Source organism: Tachypleus tridentatus, chromosome 13, assembly GCF_004210375.1.
Source record: "Tachypleus tridentatus isolate NWPU-2018 chromosome 13, ASM421037v1, whole genome shotgun sequence".
Classification (NCBI taxonomy): domain Eukaryota; kingdom Metazoa; phylum Arthropoda; class Merostomata; order Xiphosura; family Limulidae; genus Tachypleus; species Tachypleus tridentatus.
The window spans coordinates 137,434,958-137,451,408 of NC_134837.1; the positions used below are offsets into that span (position 1 = coordinate 137,434,958).

At 33.3% G+C, this 16,451-nt stretch overlaps 1 protein-coding gene across 1 annotated transcript in view; it reads left to right on the forward strand.

The window, feature by feature from the left end:
* LOC143237654 (uncharacterized) overlaps positions 1 to 16,451 on the forward strand; it is a 90,430-nt gene that overhangs the window by 48,496 nt on the left and 25,483 nt on the right. The window contains exon 4 of the mRNA XM_076477145.1: positions 14,950 to 15,215. Coding sequence (XP_076333260.1) covers positions 14,950 to 15,215 — 266 coding nt within the window. The remainder of the gene's footprint in view (positions 1 to 14,949; positions 15,216 to 16,451) is intronic.

The window sequence follows — 16,451 nt, forward strand, 5'->3', positions numbered from 1 at the left end:
TCGATATTTTATTTTTAAAAATCACAGCTGAGTTTGTTTACTGTCGTTCCATCCTTTTTTTTGTGGATTAGACATTTTATGAAAACTCACATCCAAGTTTGTCTGTTCTCATTAACATTAATTTTCTTTTTACGAAGTCAACATTTTATAAACAATTACATCTGTTTTCCTCTGCTGACTTTCCAAGCGCTTTCTGGTCTTGTGCTTAGTATTTTATATAAATATATATATATCTAAATATACCAAACAAAACAAAACAAAAAAACAAACCACAACTAAATTTTGCTTAGTTCACTAACATTTGCATAATTTTATAGTTATACCAATGAACGGCTAGTCAGCTGTAGGAATTTCAACGTACTTTTTAATATTTTAAACTTAACGAAGTATTGTATGTTCGCACTGCCTGGTATAACACATTGATTACCTTAAGAAACATTATCACGTAACCGTTCCAGCGAAATGGGTTTACCAGTTTCTTACACAAAACCGACTATCGAATAAAAATGGAAGCCCTTACCTGTTAGTATTAATATTGTGGTTGGTGTTAATATTACGTCATGGTTGCTTCTCTTGGCTCATCAGTAAGAACGCTACGATTAATTTTAAGACAAGATAAAATGTCTCTCTTCAATTCTCAAGTTATTCTTCCTTGCTTTTAAGTTACTACTAGGGGTCAGAAGATAGTACACTGTGCTGCTTGACATTTAGACAGCAAACTATCTTATTCACTGGCTGAGTTAACGCCAACCCTTTTGATACCTTATGATCTGCCAAAAGTTTACATATGAATGTTTGCACTATTTACGTAACACTTCGTAAACTTAAGTAGATAAGCACGTATCCTTAGGTTTCATATTTTGCTTATCATTAGAAGAGAAAACGCTGGAATGCTGTTGTGTGTATATGGTGGGGAGTACAAAAGAAAACTTGTGCTTAATTAATAGCGAATACACGCACGCACGATTGTTGCCTGGTTTGTGCACGATCTCTTATCAACCATCATGGCCGCCTCTAATTAAACTGCACGTTTACCGAACAAATGTCAGAGCATAGCATAAAACAGTTTTGATTTTAAAGCTTTATTATTGTTTACTTGTCCCTAGTTTCAGCGAAAAATGTTTAGTTTCACAATTATTTATCCTAGAAGTAAATCAGTCTCTTCTGCTTATGCACAATTATTTATCCTAGATTTGATTTAGTTTCATTAGTTTCTCATGAATATTTCAATATATCGTTATATATCTATTTTATTTACACACACACAAACATCTCACTCACAGAATATATAATTGTTTGGGAAGCTCACCTATAAGGTATGACCATCGACTGGTACATGTTTGATTCAGCATTTAAACTTTTTAAGAGAGAGAGAGAGAAGAAACGGCAATAACGTATTTTGGACTGAAACTAATGAACGTGTAACAAGCTTTTTATGTCGCTCAGTTTACAGTTTGTATCAAGTTATCTACAGAAAATAAATATTAAAAAAGCGCAATTAACAAATTGCATGCGACTAGAAAAATTGCTTCTGTAAATTCGAAAGTGACTAAGTCCTTTATCGAACGCTAAAAATCAGTATCATAACTTGAACGTTTTAGATATGACACAATTGGGTGATTAACAATACAGTATTGAAGTCCTGGAAATATCACAAAATAATTAACATACACGTCCAAAGTTTTAACAGTTGTTTGTTGTTAAGCACAAAGGTACACAATGGACTATTTGTGATTTTTCGCTCTTAGGCTTACTGCTGAATCAGTGGGTATGATAACTTGGCATAGAATCGAAAACAACCTCATTCTTTGTTAAGATATTGGATTGCTACTTTGTTAATATCAAACGATGTGCTGCCCCATAAAAATAAAAAAGTAAAATCTGGTCTAAACATTTTTTAAGCAATTTGAATGTCACGACTTCGAATCTCGTCCTTGAACATGCTCGCTGCCGTAGAGAGTGCTATAATATGACAATGAATCCTATTTGCTGGTAAGTAATAACCAAAATACTAAAGTGGATGGTATTGCCTTCCCTCTATTTTATGACTTCAAAATGAGAGACAGCTAACATAGATAGTCCTCGAGTAGTTTTCCGTGAAAATAAGGACAGAAACTTAAATAAATAATAGAATAAGAAGAAAGAAAAAAAAAAGGCTACTTAAATTATTTCTACTGAATAGTTTACAAATGTTCATGATTAATATTCTACCATTTCTTACTAACGTTACATGTTAGTTGGGTTTATTTAAAATTTTTCTATCCATCCCTCTCTAATTTAGGAGTGTGTTTGTTGTTATTTTGATTTTTTTTAGAGCAAAGTCACATCAGGCTATCTGCTGAGCCCACCGAGGGGAATCGAACCGCTGATTTTAGCGTTGTAAGTCCACAGACATACCGCTGAGCCGCTGAGGGTCTAGCAGTGTAAGACTAGAGGTTAGGTGCTAACTCTTGGGCTATTCTTTTACCAACAAACAGTGGGAGGGACCGCCACAGTATAATGCCCCCATGGTGAGCATGTTTGATATGGCGAGGATTCGAACCCGCGACCGTAGGATTACGAGTCGAGCGCCATCTGATCATGCCAAGCTATATATGTTAGTATAACTCATGTTATAAGAATCAATCACATGTTTTTGATATTGTTTGTTTTGCAACGAAATAATTAAATACGATACTGAGCTCTAATTAACAATGATTGTTTATTATTTTAGTTCGAAATTAAATATACTTAAGGAATGAAGATTTGTTATTATAATAACATAATAATATAATTATTATTATAATAGTATAATAATTATTATAATTCAAGTCGTTAATTTATTGTGATAAATTAAGATTCAAAAAGATAAAAAAATCCTCTGTTTATGCTTGTTTACGAATACTGTTTCCAGTAAAGGAAGTTTTTAATTGTACTGCTGTTAATTATAATTGTTTCGATTACTTTTTGTTACATTACTTAAGTTACATGAACCAATCTTCTGTTCATTACTTTTGTTGTTCCTGGAGGATGAGACATATATTATTTAATGCATCAAAATATGTGTTTCTTTAATTTATATAAATAAAGGTCAGTGATTGGCAAACTAGTGTTTGTGTTTTTTTTATAGTAAAGCTACATTGTGCTATCTGCTGTGTCCACTGAAGGGAATCGAATCCCATTGTGAATCTGTAGACTTACCAGCGGGGAACTCTGTCCTTAATCTTGATTCAGCTTAAGCGTGAATGCGTAAATAATGTATGTCAATACAAATTATTATATAGGATCATCTGAACAGCTGTACACATACACAAGAGAATGGGTACTGAATACTTAGACTTAAAATGCTTTTCTTTTAGAACTTTTGTGTAAAATTTTAAAATCATCTTGTAATATATTTAAAAGAACAAGTTGGAGGAACCACGGTATTATCACTTAGGTCGTGATTACTTGTATAAATTTTAGAAATCAGAGTAAGTTCCAACCAAAGCTAAAATGGTGGTTTGTTAGTCATGTAAAGTAAGGGTGTGTACAGTGGTGGTTTATAATTATTCCTGTTACGTAAACTTCTCACTGATGTTTATGTCGTATTTTAAAACTATATTTGTGTGTACTACAAATATTAACAGTAAGCTAAAACGTTTCTCACACGCTATTCTTGACAAGTGTATGTTACCTCTTTCTGATTTTGAGAGTCGAAGTTCACATATTGTACATGAATAAACGTATGTTGTTAATACATACGTATATATAACGAATGCAAGGGTGTGTGTGTATTTATATACATTGAGAGATATATTCGTCATTGTTAACTTCAGATTTCGATCGTCTCTACTATATAAATACATCGGAAGTACCAGCAATATGGTGTTGTGAGGAAGTACTATAACTGCTGTTAGAAACAGTGGCTCATGGTACGTGTCGTGTACGAGTCTTTCTCTCTAGTGGCGTGGTACGACACAACGAAGCGTGCATGAAAGGGTTATACCAGCTAGTTAGATGTGCAGAGACTGGGAATCACTGGAGCACTGTGTTGTAGAGTGAGAGGCTGGTGTGGACAGCTGCAGATCGGCGGCTGCTGCTTCAAGTAGATAAGATACGGTGGGGGGATAATCGATTTACCACTCACAACTCTTCAGGATATTTTGTCATTCAACACTGGATGAGAACTATGCAACTCTGCAGACGTGTTTCTCGTGTCCGTGCGCCATGAAATTCTGGACAGGAAGTAATCTAAACTTTCACGTGTTAGGAGGAGATGGACATTCGACAACGGCCGCCTGGCCTTGCTTGCGCTACCCCAGTTATATCGCTCTTCAAGTTGAGGAGCTTGATCTTACAGTCCCGTTACACATCCCATCCCGCTCATGGTGAGTACAAGCACATTTGTGTTGTTTACTCCTCGAAATTTAATTCATCGATGTCCGATATTTTGTTTATGTATAATTTTTTATTCACGAATATAGCCCCTCTTTCTGTTCTGTGTCCGTTACTTCCTTCATACATAAATTGTCATTCACGGGTAAAGCCCCCTTGGTGTTTTGTGTCCAACATTTTTGTCATATATATAAATTATCATTAAAAGATAAAGCTCCTCTTGTTGTTTTGTGTTCGGTATTTTTATTATTATATAAATTATTGACAAAAATAATATGTCTAAGACATAGTTTGCCTTTGGGCGCATATATCGTTTTGAGCTCATAAAATTTATAATAAAGTCAAAGCTTTCCTTAGTACATGAAAAGGTGCATACGGGATTTTGTTCACATGAAAAGAACGAAAACTAAACACAGTGACATAATGTGTGGTTTACTTTTTGTAAAACTGAGAAACATTACTGATGTCATTTGGGAAGTTATTATATATAATTAATTACCTGGAATATATTCGAAGAGAGTATGTCGGATAACCTGGAATATAATTTGTGAAATAAAATCCGTATCATTCGAAATGACTACGTGTGATAACCTCTAATATTCTGTTTGTTTTAGTCGAAGTGGAATTTTGTGATAATATTAAACATAAGTTAAAATATTTTGTGTTAGTCGAAAATAATATGTATGGTAATGGGAAAAATAATTGTAAATACAATTTATCTCATTCGAAATAAATGTATGATAATGTGTAACGTAAGCTTTGAGATGTTGTTTGAAGTAATTTTATAGTGCAATCTTGAACATAAGTTTAAAATTTTCCTTATGTTATGAAAAAAATACATGACACTACGCTTAATATCATACAACATAAAAGTTGTCACATCTATTTTGTAATAAGTATTTTTTACGAAAATATCGTTAACAACCATGGCACCCATCTGATGAAACAAGACACTCTAATCAGTGATGTCGAGAAAACCCACTTGTAGACAAAAATATATTTGTAAAAACAGCTAGTGTAGGTTGAGAAAATTTTTTTACGTAGAGGAGCGAACAACGACCTTCTTCGGTCATCGTCAGATTCACAAAGAAAGAGAGAGGTAACTGACCGGAAGCTGACCACATGTTTGAAAGGGGTTGTGTAACTGAGTGTCGGAATGTAGAGGGCGTACTTAGATGTTTGAATATATAATTTTATATTATTTATTTTATTATTATTATTTAGTATATTATTTTTAATATAGGATGCCCGGCATTGCCAAGCGTGTTAAGGCGTGCGACTCGTAATCTGAGGGTCACGGGTTCGCATCCCGGTCGCGCCAAACATGCTCGCCCTTTCAGCCGTGGGGCGTTATAATGTGACGGTCAATCCCACTATTCGTTTGTAAAAGAGTAGCCCAAGAGTTGGCGGTAAGTGGTAATGACTAGCTGCATTCCCTCTAGTCTTACACTGCTAAATTAGGCTCGGCTAGCACAGATAGCCCTCGAGTGCGAAATTCAAAAACAAACAAACAATTTTTTAATATAGGTATAAAGGTGTTCCTTTATATTGGTTTATTTTGGGCTTGAGTTGTTGTATAAGTAAGGCTTATTTAATTTTGCGTTTGTTTAAGTTTGTTTCTTTATTTAGTATTTGAGTGTTTTCTATGGTTGTGTTGTGTTTATTTTACTTGCAGTGTTCAAAAACATGTGAAGGTGACTTTTTATGTTCTTTGAATCTGGTTTCCATTTTTCTACTTGTTTCTCCAATATAGAAGTCGTGGCAGTTATCACATTGTATTTTATAAATAATGTTGGTGTGGTGTTTGTCAGTGTAGTTTTTACATAGTATAGACCTCAGTTTTGTGCCTGGTTTTTGAATAAATTTGGTATTAACTGGAATGTCATATTTTGTTACTAGTTTTTGCTAAATGTTGGTTATTTTTTTGCTGATGTCGGGAATATATGGTATGCAGCAGTATATGGTTTCGTTATTTTTTTGATTCGTGAGATATATTTACTTTTGTTGGTTAATTTTGCTTTCTGTCTAAGTGTATGCGTATAATGTTTTCTACGGTTTGTGGAGGAAACTTATTGATGTTGATGAAGTATTGTTTTATTTTGTCTAATTCATCGTTAATTTTATCTGATGAGCATAGTTTTATGGCTGTGTTTATTTGGTTTCTTAGTATGTTGAGTGTTTTATTTGTTTCATGTTTTGAGTCCCAAGGAATGTATACTCCAGTATGGGTGATTTTTCGGTAGATTTCTCTTTTAAATTGTGTATCTGTTGTTGTAATTTTGAAGTTAAGAAATAGTATTTGATTGCTTTCTTTCTGTTCACATGTGAAGTTAATGTTGGGATGTATAGAGTTAATGTGATTGAAAAAATTAAGTATGTGTTCTGTAGATTTGAATCCCGCAACCGTGTCATCTACATACCTGTACCAGTATAGTGGTGGATGTAATGCTGTGTTAATTGCTTGTGTTTCAACTTGTGTCATAAAAATATTGGCTAGAACTGGTGATACTGGGTTGCCCATGCTTAGGCCATTTGTTTGTATATAGTTGTGGTTGTTGAACATGAAGTTTGTCTTCATCGTGGTGAAGCCTATGAGGGTTATTAATTGGTTGCTGGGAATGTCTATAGATAGGTTAGGATCTCGGATATAGAGTTCTAAGGCTATCTTGCAGGCTTCAGCGGTTGGAACTTCTGTAAAGAGGGATATAACATCGAAACTGGCCATTAAGGCTTTATGATTAAATTGATTAAGATTAGGCTTGAAATTAAAAGAGTCTTTGATAAATGAACGGGCTGATGTTACATATTTGGAGAATGCCTATGCTATGTATTTACCTAGATTGTAATTAAAGGATTGATATGGGGACATTATTGGTCGTAATGGACAATCTTGTTTATGAGGTTTGGGGATGCCGTATATAATTATATATTCAAACATCTATGCACGCCCTCTACATTCCGACACTCAGTTACACAACCCCTTTCAAACATGTGGTCAGCTTTCGGTCAGTAACCTCTTTACTTCTTTGTGAACCTGACGATGACCGTCGAAAAGTTGTTCGCTCCTCTAAGTAAAAAAATTTCTCTACCCAAACGAACCGTTTTTACATATAAGACACTCTAATCTTTATAAGTAATAACGTAAGATTAACGTAGTTAATTAGTTATACTTATGGCCGGGTTGGTTTTCTAGCTTCACTCTAAGTTCCTAGATTACTGTAATAGGAAGTTAAGATCAATTATTTGTCTTGCTCGAAATGAACATGCATATCAATGTGAAACAAACATTATGAAACTACATGTATAATATTAATGACATACCATAATAAGTGATGGCGAGAAAACCCACTTGTAGAGAAAAATATATATGTAAAAACAGCTGGTTTGGGTTGAGAAAGTTTTTATGTGGAGGTCGAAACGTTGTTCCTCTATATAAAAAATTTTCTCAACCCAAATTAGCCGTTTTACATTCCACAATGTTTTAGATTTTATAAGAGAAGGTTAGAGCAATTATTCTATATTTATTCTTGTTTATTGAGTGTGAAACTTCACTTAACTAGATATACGCATCTTTTCTTTTATGCTTTGATCTTCTTCGAAACGTTTACTGTCAGTATACTGAACAACTGAAACAGTTGCTTGTTGAAAGAAGACAAAATCAATATCAGAACAATCTATTTGACAGGAGAAAAATGTAAGGATAATAGTTTATTCTGAAAGAAACGACATCACAATATGAAATATTGTCGTAGAAAGATTAGGGAAATGTTTGTACACGGTGAATATTTGACTATTTTACAGATTTGTCTGATGTTTTTCACAATTGATATAAAGTTGGTATTTATTTGCGAACTAATGCGAGTAGCGTATTGTAATAGAATGTGTAGTAGACAAATTATTTATGTAATCACGATGAAAGTTTATTATTCTTAGACAGGAATTTTTTTTTTCTCCCTTGAGAAAAATCTATAAATGTTGTCTTTATTTTCTCCGTATTAACCTGGTCCTGCAGTTTGGCAACTAAATACGATACGAGACTCTCCTTGTCACGTGCGTTTCTATCTTTAAGTCCAATGACTCATATCAAGGGGTTTGTTATGGAAAACCAATAATGATAGCAATCAAACTGAATTTTTATCTTAATTTATGGTCGATAGAAATTTATAATGTTTCAAGAAAGAGAAATAATTTAAAGGATGCAAAAACAAATAGGTAAAGCTACATTTCAAATAGACAGAATGAAAAATAGTTCAAATGTTTGGTAAGACATATACATAAAATATAGCTACGTTAACAATATATAGAATGAGAGTTAGTTCTATGGTTAGTTTGGAAAAACATAAAGACAAGATGTAGATACATATGAAAGAGATATAATGAGAACCAGTCTTATATTGACAAGACAAGGCTTCATTTAAAATAGAAAGAGAAATAGTTCGATAATTAGTTTGGAATTACCTGTAGACAAGACTTACCTACATATAAAGGTAGGTAGAATAAGAAATGGTGCAATGACTAGTTGGGAATAATATACAGAAAACACATAGTTACATATAAAACATATAGAATGAGAAATATGTACCGCCCCTTTTTCATTTCTTCAATAATTATGCGTTTTCACTGGGTACTTCTTTCTCCTCACATTTTTTCAATTTACGATGTGCATAAAACACTAGAAAGTGATAAGATTTCAGATCGCTTCATTTTTGTTCAAACATCAGGTCAATGAATATTCTCTCCACAAGCATTCATCACGTACTTATTCAAAAGCCAAACACTGATCTTTTAGTTATTTATTATTCTTACCTAAATTTAACTATTTTCTGCACATCAAAAAAGCATCATTGTTAATGTAGATGTAAGTGTTTGTTCTCACGAAAGAAAAAGACTAGATCAGTTAACAAAAAAAACGAGTATATTGCACTGAAATATAACTACACAACTGCTTTGACAGTGGAGTATTTACAAAAATCGTGTACCACAAGGAAAAATAATTTTAAGAAACCACAGAAAAGGGAAAAGCCAAAGAAGGAAATGTACAATTTTTGTTGTGATAAAAAAGACGGGTACTTTTAATATTAACTTACCTATTCTATGCTCTAAGACATTTAGCATGCTGATAAACATTTTTGTTGTAATGCTTATACAATAATGGCTGTAAAGGAAAGACGTGATTTTAATATTAGGCAACCAGTTCTTAGATGTAAGACAAGCAGTAGGCTGAATAAACAGTTTCGTTGTACTAGTTAAGCAGTAATGGCTGTAAAGGAAGTATGTGATTTTAATATTAGTTTACCATTTCTCAGAAATACGACATTCAGTACCATGAATAAACACTTTCGTTGTATTATGTAGACAGTAGTAGCAGTAGACGGAGGACGTCGTTTTAATGTTACTTTATCAGCTTTATTGTATAATACATTAATTAGACTGAATATTCGTTGTGGTTGGATAATGTAGGATGGTAAGGAATATACCGTCTATGTGGGTCCCACTTCTGCAGCCACCTCCAAAACCTTGGGTACATTTTATAATCCCACATTGTAGCTTGTACCCTGGAATCTTTTCAGTTGATTCAGCGTATTTTGTTTAATTTGTTTTTATTTTGGCTTGTTTTTGAGTTAAAATAACAAATTATATGTAATATATATATATGTTAGTTTAGATGAGTTTTAAAATATTGATAGTTTGTTTGTTAAGCTATCTGCTGTGTCTACTACGAAGAATGGAACCCCAAATTTTGGCATTGTGAATTCTTAATATTACCTCTGTCTCACTATTGGACAAGGTTAGTTGTTTGCACAAACTATCCACTTTGCAGAACTTCAAGTTTTTCTGTTTATTCATAATTTTCATTAATCAAACTATTTACCTCCTTCGATAAAAGTTCGTGAATCATGTATATTTGTATTTGTGTCTTTATGAGTGCTCTTCGTAAAGATCTCTGTAATAGAAATAACAAAAGAGTTGATTTAGGTAATGTTTGTTTGTTTTGAATTTCACACAAAGTTACTGGAGAGCTATCTGCGCTAGCCATCCCTAATTTAGCAGTGTAAGACTAGAGGGAAGGCAGGGAGTCATCACCACCCACCGCCAGCTCTTGGGCTACTCTTTTGCCGTCACCTTATAATGCCCTCACGCCTGAAAGGGCGGGCATGTTTGGTGCGACTAGGATTTGAACGCGCGACCCTCGGATTACGAGTCGAACGCCTTAACACACTTGGCCATGCCGGGCCTGATTTAGGGAATGAAATTTGGTTTATACAATGCTGGCAAATTATTGTATCAATGATTAAGTTAGTAGAATTTCCTCGTAACAGGTTGCAAAGGTATAAGAAAAGGAACACTTTCCTGAAACTTCCAAGAACGTATATTTGTACCTACAGGAATCATTCGTGTGTCTGACATATGTCACTTCATTCGATAAAACTGGTTATTTCAATTTTTATCTTTATTTGTATGTATATGAAAATAACTAAAATTGTGAGTAAAATGATATGTGAAATACGTTACACCATTTCTTTTGGAATAAAATTGTCTATAGATAAGCGTCATATGAAATTTCCTTTTATGAATTATTAAAAAAACATAAAAGTCATAATGTTAATCACTGTCAGTATTAAACCTTATTAATTATGTAGAATTTATAATTTACACGCTACAAAATTATAAATAAAAATGAAATATTAAAAGTAAGGTTTGACGCTGCTATAAGAAAACACAAAACTACAGCTACTTGCTGACTCCAGCGAGGGGAAATGAATCCTTTATTTTAGTGTTGTAAATCCGTAGACTTACTGCTGTACCAGCGTGGGACAATTAATAAGGAAACTGTATTTTAAAAGGAAACAATTAGCGGTGTTTTTCATAAGGAATAAATATTTTTCATTTAAAACACACAATAAAATGACATCACTGAATGTGCTCTCTGTATGTAACAGAAACTGATTATGAATTGTTTTATCCATTTAAAATTTATCTGAATATTGATAGTAATGACTATAGATAAACGTTTCTGTAGTCTTCAAATTTAATTTGCACAGTTAACTAAAAAGAAAAAATATTTATGGTTGTTTGCGATATAAATATACTTTAAATTCGTTATATCCTTCACACTACAGTATATTTATTATTTCAAAGAGAGCTCAAAAATAATTTGAATGCTCAACAACTAGTAGAACAAACTATTTTGTAAAGTCGCAAGTTGTAAAGATTAGTTCAACAACCTGTATCTGTATTGCAAGGTTTGTACCACTAATTTTAATCTCTCGACCTTTCCCCTTTACTTTGTTATGTGCACGTGTCAGCAAATCTTTGTTCTTGTGTTCTTTATGTGTAATCACACTATTTTCTCCAGTGAGATATGAACGCACAAGCAGAAGGAAATTATATCTTCCATGTATCCTAAACAAATAGTACTAGCTGAAGGATCTAGAGGGATCTTTGTTAATTAAGTAAATAGAACACTCAACCTCTAAGTTCCAAAGTTACCAATAAGGAATTACTGGATTGTTCGTTTCCCAAAACAATTCACAATTCAACAGTTAACTGTTTCAGAATTGGTAGAGTATCTTTTGGGTATTCCAGAAACTTAATTAAGAAATTGTTGTTTTTAACTACTTTATGTAACTTTCTATTTGTTGCTGGTCGGAAAATTACATAATTTTTCAAGTTATAGAATAACAGTATATCACGTGTACGTTAGATAGACATTTAGAAGACGGTATCCGGAATACACTTTAAGAAGGTGAGAAGTATATACTCACAACATTTTGAATACGTTAGATAGACATTTAGAAGACGGTATCCGGAATACACTTTAAGAAGGTGAGAAGTATATACTCACAACATTTTGAATACGTTAGATAGACATTTAGAAGACGGTATCCGGAATACACTTTAAGAAGGTGAGAAGTATATACTCACAACATTTTGAATCCAGACACATATATTTTTCGACCAGAAATATGTTCTACAGAATTATATCACAGGATGTTACTATTTCACATTAGATCAAAGTGTTGGAAAAATACATATGTAGGTATTTATATTTATGACAAAGTCACAAAGGTTATCTACCACAATTATATATTACCTATCAGAGAAAGGTCAGTCACAGTGGAAATATTTTGAGGTATTTCACCGATTTGGACTTGGCAAAAAAAAAAGAAGAAAAATCATGGCATGAATTTAGTTTTTAAAGGAAAGTAGATTTTCTTTAACTGGGGTGATCAGGGATATTAATATTCCCCTTAAACTTGCTCACAGTAATTTTAATTGTTATACACATTTGTTTTTAAATTATATTGAGGAAGCCTACCTTAAACTAATAGAGTTTTGTAGGAGTGAGTGAGGCAGACAAAATGAAGAGAAACGTCAGGCTGGTTTCAAGGCAAAAAAAAAAAAAAAAAGACGATCGAAGACGATGAAGTGACTTCGTAAAGAAAAAACACAAATTTTACATGATCGTTGGGTAGCTAGCATCAGTAAATCTAATGCCACATGATCGTGGGGTAGCTAGCATCAGTAAATCTAATGCCACATAATCGTGGGGTAGCTAGCATCAGTAAATCTAATGCCACATGATCGTGGGGTAGCTAGCATCAGTAAATCTAATGCCACGGCTGATATCAATAAGTCCAAATGTCTTTGAATTTGCGGTGCGAGGAAAACGAGAGTACCCCGAGATAATCCACTTTTATAAGATAGGCGTCGAACATTCTATCTATCTTGTGTTCAGTGCTGAAATAAAGAACACAAGAAATGATTTGCTTGTACATAAAATTAACTTTTTATCAGAGGCTGGTTTAGGGTGTTTTGGAGGCCATGTATATGTTGTATGGAGACATTGTTTTCTTTAGAGCACTAATCAAGGTGTGTAGCTTGGCAGTTAAGATCCTTCTTGTTTCTGCTATACTAGTGTTGTTAGTCTGTCTTTGGGTAATGGGATGTTGCAAGCTTTGTGCACGTAATTGATAGATGTAAATTTTTGTAGTCTCAGGGCTAATTTTAGAACTATGTTTTACTGGAGATATTTTTTCTGACATGTGTAAGTGAGTTGAGCTCAGTATTCTATAAAGGACGAATATACGCTTTATAGATTTTTAATAATAGTATTAGGTTTACATCTTATATCGTTTCCTGTTAAGAGTTTTAAATTGTAAATTGTTTTGCTGATTAATTTATGTACCACATGCGCGTATGCGATATTCAGCTATGCGTTTTAAATCTGCTTTCCGCATAACTTTAAGGACAAACACGTTAAATGTCAAACTTCTATGTGTGAATTACTTTTGTAATCTACATGTTTGATGAAGAAGAGAGTGTTAAAATATTGTAAATCCAAAATATGTAAAATGCTTAGGTAATTCATATTATCGTAGGTAATTCATATTATCTCGCACAAGATGCAAACTCTTCACATATACAGTAGTAACATTTGGTTTATTACATGTGTCATGATATTGGATTGAAATCCTGAACTTTTAATATTCCAACACAAATTCAAGTATATTAATTAATTAAGTAATTAAGTTATACACAGAGTTAAATAAAAAATCTTAAGCATAGACCTACCTGGTAATAAACTGAACATTTATCACTTTGTCCTATATTTACCTTCTCAAGTATGAAACCTACCCTACGCATACGTATGTGACAACCACATTTTCATTTCACTTTGTATAGATATCAAACATGAATAATACTGTGATTTATATACAAGGTGATCATAATTAAAGTCCTCCGCTGGTAAAGCGGTAAGTCTTCGGATTTACAATCCTAAAATAAGGGGTTTGATTCCTCTCGGTGGACTCAGCAGATAGCTCGATGTGGCTTTGCTATAAGAAAGCACACACTCGCAATTAAAATTTACAAGTATATCTCGCAGTTTCATCAATGAAATATATAGGTAATAAACCTAAAATGAAGAAATGTATATACTGTATGGATGACAGGTATAATTCGTGAAACTTGTTTGTTCTGTGTGGGAAAAGTTAAGCTGCACAACTTAAAGCTTCTACTTCACGATATTCAACAACAAATTGAATTTAGCTTATACATCCTTTTTGAGAAAAATTCAGAACACACATTGCAGAACCCGTACTTCACAATATCCATAAACAAACAACATTTTTTAAATCCAAATGAAAATACAAATTTCTAAACCTGTATTACAAAACATCAGACAACACGTTTTTTTATTTTTTCATATGGAATAGCTTGGCAACAAATAAGAACACATACTGAATCGCGCCTCACAAAGTTCGTATGTTTCTTGTTTTCTTGATATGTGACATTACAGCAACAAGTCAAATAGAACACTCACACACACTTCAAACCTGCACAACAAACTATTTTTTGTTACTTCTTTCCACGTTGCGTCATTGCAGCAACGAGTGAAACATAAAACGCACTTCTTAGAACCTGTACCTTCATAATTGCAACATTGATAGAACTTAATTTCTGAGCTTGTATAAAAGCAGGTGACAATAAATGTTTTGGTGTTTTTTTTTTTCATAATCATAGAAAAGGTTGTATCACTTTATTAATGTTTCTCCAGTATTAATATGATATTTATATTTACATGCACAGGCCCTGGTAATGCAATGGACGAGGCCAGATCACCTACAATGGAATCCCCTCATCAGCTGCAAAACATGTATGGTAGTCATGGTCACCGAAACAACAGCAACAGTAACAGTGGCAGTCCACCAATTTCCACACATACGCCCTCCAACCCTATGTTAGTGGTTCCTCAACCCATGAATGCTATAGGCAAGAGTCCACCAGGCCTGAATACAGCTAATGGTGCCACCAATGGTACGGGGCGGAAGTATCAGTGTAAAATGTGTCCGCAGGTGAGGAAATATATACGATACAAATATGAATAAACAATTATAAAATGACTAAGCTAATACATAGGCCAGTTACTTATCTTATGCTGTCGTATTAATTTAGCTTTTTGTTATCAGTTTCCTTCTGCACGTAATGTGCACATAGTTTTCGTTTAAGTTGATATACCAAGGGATATTTTTTTTTTTGCTGTCAAGTTCTAATGGTATAATATATACATATAAAGCAGTACAATTATACCACATATACATATAAAGCTGTACAATTATACCACATATACATATAAAGCTGTACAATATGTAGGATTGTGAGTGTGTGCATACATTTTGAAAAATTCTTTAATCCTTCCCCGAATTTAGTGATCATAATATTAATGAAGAAACTTTCGTGTATTTGTAACCGTCCTTGCTAATGAATTGGTTTTTTGAAATATCGATATATTTGTGTATGGCTCCTGCAGTTGTGCTAAAATTAACGTCCTACTGAGCTGCATTAAACCAGTTAGCTGGAGATAAGATTTGGCAGGTGTGACCTGGCATTGTCACATGGTTAAGGTATTCAACTCGCAATCTTCGGGTCATAGGTTCCAATTCCTGTCCCACCAAACACGCTCACCTTTAAACCGTCGTAATTCGACAATCAATCCCAATATTTGTTAGCAAAAGTATAGATCAAGAGTTGGCGGTGGGTGGTGATGAATAGGTGCCTGCTCTCTCGTCTCTTATTGCACAGATAGCCCTTATGTAGCTTTTTCTCGAAGTTCAACATAAACCAAACTGAATAATATTAAACCACCAGCTGGGTATGAAGTTCGACTGAACTGTGTTAAATGACTTGGATAGCTTTTAAGTTTGGATAAACAATATTGAACCATCTAACTACCGTGTTTCTCCGATAATAAGACCTACCCATAAAATAAGACCTAGTGTGATTTTTGGGGATAGTTTTAATATAAGCCCTACCCTTAAAATAAGCCGTAGTTAAGAGTGGCAGGAAGAGGAAAGAAATTAAAAAAAATAATTTATTAATTAGTTTAATAGTTAGTTAATTAGTTTGTTTAAATATTAATCAGTTAGTTTAATAGTTTAATAATAGTTTATTTTAAATGGTTAGTTTAATAGTTTTACTTTGTAACTTCATTTTTTTAATATATCAAAATAAGACATCCCCCGAAAATAAGCCCTAGTGTCATATTTTGGAGTGAAAATTAATATAAGCCCTGTCTTATTTTCGGAGAAACA